General features: G+C 42.9%; 1 protein-coding gene across 1 annotated transcript in view; it reads right to left on the reverse strand.

The window, feature by feature from the left end:
• Positions 1-2,459, reverse strand: part of CHM (CHM Rab escort protein) — a 79,780-nt gene extending 77,321 nt beyond the window's left edge. Inside the window, exon 1 of the mRNA XM_087727162.1 lies at positions 2,358-2,459. Coding sequence (XP_087583288.1) covers positions 2,358-2,406 — 49 coding nt within the window. The 5' untranslated portion in view covers positions 2,407-2,459. The remainder of the gene's footprint in view (positions 1-2,357) is intronic.
• Positions 2,460-6,000: the final 3,541 nt, after the last annotated feature.

Genomic DNA, 6,000 nt, shown 5'->3' on the forward strand with positions numbered 1-6,000 from the left:
TACAGAGTCAGCATATTGCCCCCACAGTCTGGGTCCTCATTTCACCCACCTCGGAAGGATGGAAGGATGAGTCAACCTTGAGCCGGTGAGATTTGAACCGCTGAACTGCAGATAACAGTCAGCTGAAGTGGCCTGCAGTACTGCACCCTAATCACTGCGCCACCTCGGCTCATAATGGACAAGAAAACTAAGGATTCTGAATTGTGAGAGGCTTTGTTTTATCCATCCAATGCATCCATCCAATTCTTCACTCCCCAGTAAAAATACCCAGAAGGTATTGTTAGTCCCATGAGCAAACTCAAATCCAATCACCCATTCCAACATTATACTGCCTAACAGAGCCAGATTGGTGTAGTGGTTAAGGTACCAAGCTTTGAGTTCTAGCCCTGCCTTAGGCACAAAGCCAGTTGGGTGACTTTGAGCCAGAAGGAAACTTCATCTCTAGAAGACAGTGGCAAAACACTTCCAAATAAAGTTGTTAAGGAAATTGCAGGGACTAGTCCAGGCAGTCAGCAGACCTCAAGACTTGACTTGAAGGCAAGGAGAGCCAGTTTGGTACAGCAGTTAAAAGTGCCAGGATAGAAACGAAGAGATGATTTAGTTTTAGTTCTGCCATCGACATGAAGGCAATTGAGAAACTTTGGACCAATCCCAAGAAGAGATTGGACAACCAATTGTCTGAAATGGTATTGGGTTTCCTGAGTGAGCAGCGGGTTGGACTAGAAGACCTCCAAGGTCCATTTCAACTGTGTGTGTGTGTTTGTGTCTGTCTGTCTGTCTGTCTGTAGATAGATGATAGATTAGACAGACACAGAGACAGGCAGGCAGGCCAGGCAGGCAGATATAGCTCATAGATAGATGATAGATGATGGATGGATTAGATAGATGGATGGATGGATGGATGGATGGATGGATTAGATAGAGAGAGGGGGGGATAGATAGATAGATAGATAGATAGATAGATAGATGGATGGATGGATGGATGGATGGATGGATGGATGGATGGATGGATGGATGGATGGATGGATGGATGGATGGATGGATGGATGGATGGATGGATGGATGGATGATGGATGGAATAGATAGGTAATTAGATAGATAGATAGATAGATAGATAGATAGATAGATGATGGATGGATGATAGATGGATAGATAGATAGATAGATAGATAGATAGATAGATAGATAGATAGATAGATAGATAGATAGATGATGGATGGAATAGATAGATAGAGAGATAGATAATGATGATAGATGGATGGATGGATGGATGGATGATGAATGGATTAGATAGATAGATAGATAGATAGATAGATAGATAGATAGATAGATAGATAGATAGATAGATAGATAGATGATGGATGGAATAGATAGATAGAGAGATAGATAATGATGATAGATGGATGGATGGATGGATGGATGGATGATGAATGGATTAGATAGATAGATAGATAGATAGATAGATAGATAGATAGATAGATAGATAGATAGATAGATAGATAGATAGATAGATAGATAGATAGACAGACAGATAATTAGATAGATAAATAGATGATGGATGGATGATAGATGATGGATGGATGATAGATGATGGATGGATGATAGATGGATGGATGGATGGATGGATGGATGGATAGATGGATGATGGATGGGATAGATAGATAGATAGATAGTTAGATAGATAGATAGAGAGAGAGAGAGAGAGAGAGAGAGAGAGAGAGAGAGAGAGAGAGAGAGAGATAGATAGATAGATAGATAGATTGATGATGGGTGGATGATAGATGGATTAGATGATAGATAGATAGATAGATAGATAGATAGAGAGAGAGAGAGAGAGAGAGAGAGAGAGAGAGAGAGAGAGAGAGAGAGAGAGAGATAGATAGAGTTAGGTTAAGTTAGATTTAGATAAATATTTATTTATAAAAACACGCACGCACACAGACACACATTATATAGGGCCCAAGACAATTCCTCTTCATTCAATGAGATCCAGGAAAGCCAAAAAAATTGAACATGCTTTGCCTACAGAAAAAGCAGGACATTAATAATAATAATAATGAACCAAAAAGCCACCAGCACCTGCCCCTTTTTCTCTCAACGGCGCACCGACCCCCCATTAGCCTGGCATCGTCTCCTCTTCCAAACCTGGACTTGGCTGGGGATTATGGTAATTGCAGTCCAACCCCTAGGGGGCTGCACCCGATGCAGGAAAGGATCGATTTATTTCCAAAGCTGCTTCCTTCCCTTCCAAAAGGCTTCCAAGATCCTGGCCAATCTCGCCCTCTGCTCCAGCCTCGGACACGCTTCCCTTAACCCCGCCCAGCCATTCGCACGTTACATTCACGCGAGTTCCCTCACCCGTTCCTATGACCACCACATCAAACTCGGAAGGCAAGTGGTCCGCCATCTTGGGAGGGGAAAAAAATTTTCGGCCGCGGTCACGTGACGACTCTGCCTCGGCCGAGCGCTACCGGAAGCGAGTCGAGGCGGAGCGGCGGCCGGAAAATCCTTCGCGGGGCATTGTGGGGAGTGTAGTTCTTTTTTCGAACTTGCCGCCGGAGCGACGGTTCGAAAGGTCTTTGTGTCCATTTAGTTTGAGCGCCTTTTTTTAAAGTTAATCTCCCCTCTTCCTCCGAATCCATATCAACGTTAGATTAAAATTGCAAGATTTGCAGACTTAATTCAGCAATTCCAACAAATTCATAGGAGGACGTAGAACATTTCATATGGGCATCCCAAACTGTAGTTACTTAATTCAGCAATTCCTCCCTACTACTGTTTCCCCAACGGCTGCGTTAGAGGTAGACTGCTTTATAGTATGGAGGTTCTGCATGTGTGTGTGTGTGTGTGTGTGTGTGTGTATGCTTTATAGTATGGAGGTTCTGCTTGTGTGTGTGTTTGTGTGTATGTATATATATATATTCCCAAACATGGGTATGGCTAGCTGATGAGAGCTAAATAGCTTGAAATAGATCTATACTAGTCTCCCTTTATTTATTTATCAGCATAAATATAACAAATATATATATGTGTGTGTGTGTGTGTGTGTGTGTGTGTGTGTGTGTGTGTGGCCCAAATATGGGAGGAAGCCTACTGCTTCCTTTCTCTGTCTATCAGCTCGTCACAAGAGACAGAATCCAGACAGAAACCCAATATTTTTACTGTTGCCTTTGTTACATTTGTGTTGTATTTGTGCTGATAAATAAATAAAGGGAGACTAGTATAGATCTATTTCAAGCTATTTAGCTCTCATCAGCTAGCCATACCCTTACTGGGATTCGAACCTGGGCTGTATTACATGTTAGGCAGATGTGTTAACCACTGAACTATATCTGTCAGAGATCCTGGAGCACCAAAGAACTACCAGAGGACTAGGAAAGAGCTGATGTGGTTCCCATCTTCAAAAAAGGGAAAAAAACAGATCCAGGAAACTACAGACCTATCAGCCTGATCTCAATACCAGGAAGGATTCTGGAAAAGATAATCAAGCAACGAATTAGTGAACACCTAGAAGCAAACAAAGTAATAGCCAAAAGCCAACATGGGTTTGTTAAAAACAGATCATGCCAGACTAATCTTATTGCATTCTTTGATAATGTGACAAAATTAGTGGACCAGAGGAATGCCGTCGATATAGTTTACTTGGACTTCAGTAAGGCATTTGATAAGGTAGACCATAACCTACTACTTGATAAAGTAGAAGAATGTGGGTTAGACAGCATCACCACCAGATGGATTCGTAACTGGCTGACCAGCCACACTCAACGTGTAGTCCTCAATGGAACTGCATCTTCATGGAGGGAAGTATGCAGTGGAGTACCCCAAGGCTCTGTTTTGGGCCCAGTACTCTTCAATATCTTCATCAATGATTTGGATGAGGGAATAAATGGGGAACTCATCAAATTTGCAGATGATACCAAGCTGGCAGCAACAGCCAACACTCCAGAAGATAGGCTAAAGATACAGAAGGATCTTGACAAACTTGAACATTGGGCACTATCTAATAAAATGAAATTCAATGGTGAAAAGAGTAAGGTTCTTCATTTAGGCAAGAAAAACGAAATGCACAGGTACAGTATAGGTGGTACCTTGCTCAACAGTAATAACAGTGGAGTCCTAGTGGACAATCATATAAATATGAGCCAGCCATGTGCAGCAGCTGCCAAAAAAGCCAACACAGTTTTAGACTGCATAAACAGAGAGAATCAAGATCACGTAAAGTGTTAATACCTCTTTATAATGCCTTGGTAAGGCCATACTTGGAATACTGCATCCAGTTTTGATTGCCAGAATTCCACAGCCAGCATGGCCAGGCTATCTGGAGAATAATTCTGGGAGTTGAATTCCACCTGTATTAAAATAGCCACGGTTGAGAAATACTGCTTGGTAAGGCCACACGTGGAGTACTGCATTCAGTTTTGGTTGCCACAATGTAGAAAAGATGTGGAGCCTCTAGAAAGAGTGCAGAGAAGAGCAATAGAGATGATTAGGGGACTGGAGGCTAAAACATGAAGAACAGTTGCAGGAACTGGGTATGTCTAATAGAAAGAAGGACTAGGGGAGACATGATAGCAGTCTTCCAATATCTCAGGGGTTGCCACAAAGAAGAGGGAGTCAAACTATTCTCCGAGGCACCTGAGGGTAGAACAAGAAGCAATGGGTGGAAACTGATCAAGGAGAGAAGCAACTTAGAACTGAGGAGAAATTTCCTGACAAAACAATCAGTGGAACAGTTTGCCTCCAGAAGTTGTGAATGCCCCAACGGTGGAAGTCTTTAAGAAGATGTTGAATAGCCATTTGTCTGAAATGGTATAGGATTTCCTGCCTAGGCAGGGAGTTGGACTAGAAGACCTCCATGGTCCCTTCCAACTCTGCTATTGTATTGTATTGTATTATTTTATCCATATTTTTATTTTAGATTTATATCTATACATTATATCTTAATTCTACTTTATCTCGTAATATTTGATATGGCTGGGAGGGGAGGGGTGAATAAGGGCCAGAGAGGTGCCCCTCGACATGAGTGACATCGAGTAGGCCACGCCCATGCAGTCGCATGATCACCTAGCCACACCCACCCAGCCGGTCATTACACAGATCATATTAGTGGTCCACGGGATTTAAAATTATGAATTTAGTGGTCCCTGAGATCCGAAAGGTTGGTGACCCCTGGACTAGAAGACCTCCAAGGTCCCTTCCAATTCTGTTCCATTCTGTTCGTTTCATTCCATTCTGGGTTCTGGCTGATGCCGTGGTTAAAGCAAGGCAAAGCTTAAGGTGATATGTAAATCCAACCAGCCTCTTATTCTCTATGCCTTCTTTTTCTTCTTCGTTACTCATCATTCTCCAGGGTGTGATCTGACATTCAGAAGTAATCCCAGACATAAAATCATTCATTCTCACCTTTTAGCAAGCAGCTTTTAAAGACAGGAAGGTTTTGGATTGAAGACCAGCCTTTCCAGGAATAGATATCGCCGGCTTGGGTTCCCAAATATGTATGGAGATATACATATAAAGAAGGGGGTGGGGGGGGAACCTGACTCTTATTCCATTAATACATTGTTATAAAGTGTTGGTTCACCCAAAAGAGGGGGGAAAGACAAGATAGCTGAAAAACACTTATTTTGTTGTTGTTAGTTGAGAAGTCGTGTCCGACCCATCGCAACCCCATGGACAACGTTCCTCCAGGACCTCCTGTCCTCTACCATCCTCTGGAGTCTATTCAAGCTCATGCCGACTGCTTCTGTGACTCCATCCAGCCACCTCATTCTCTGTTGTCTCCTTCTTCTTTTGCCCTCAATCTTTCCCAGCATTAGGCTCTTCTCCAGTGAGTCCTTCCTTCTCATTAGGAGGCCAAAGTACTTGAGTTTCATCTTCAGGATCTGGCCTTCTAAAGAGCAGTCAGGGTTGATCTCCTCTAGGACCGACTGGTTGGATCGCCTTGCCGTCCAAGGGACTCGCAGGAGTCATCTCCAGCACCATAGCTCAAAAGCCTCCATTC

The sequence above is a fragment of the Thamnophis sirtalis genome, unplaced genomic scaffold, assembly GCF_051295495.1.
Source record: "Thamnophis sirtalis isolate CommonGarterSnake01/CBP01778 unplaced genomic scaffold, rThaSir2_p1.2 scaffold_13, whole genome shotgun sequence".
NCBI lineage: Eukaryota > Metazoa > Chordata > Lepidosauria > Squamata > Natricidae > Thamnophis > Thamnophis sirtalis.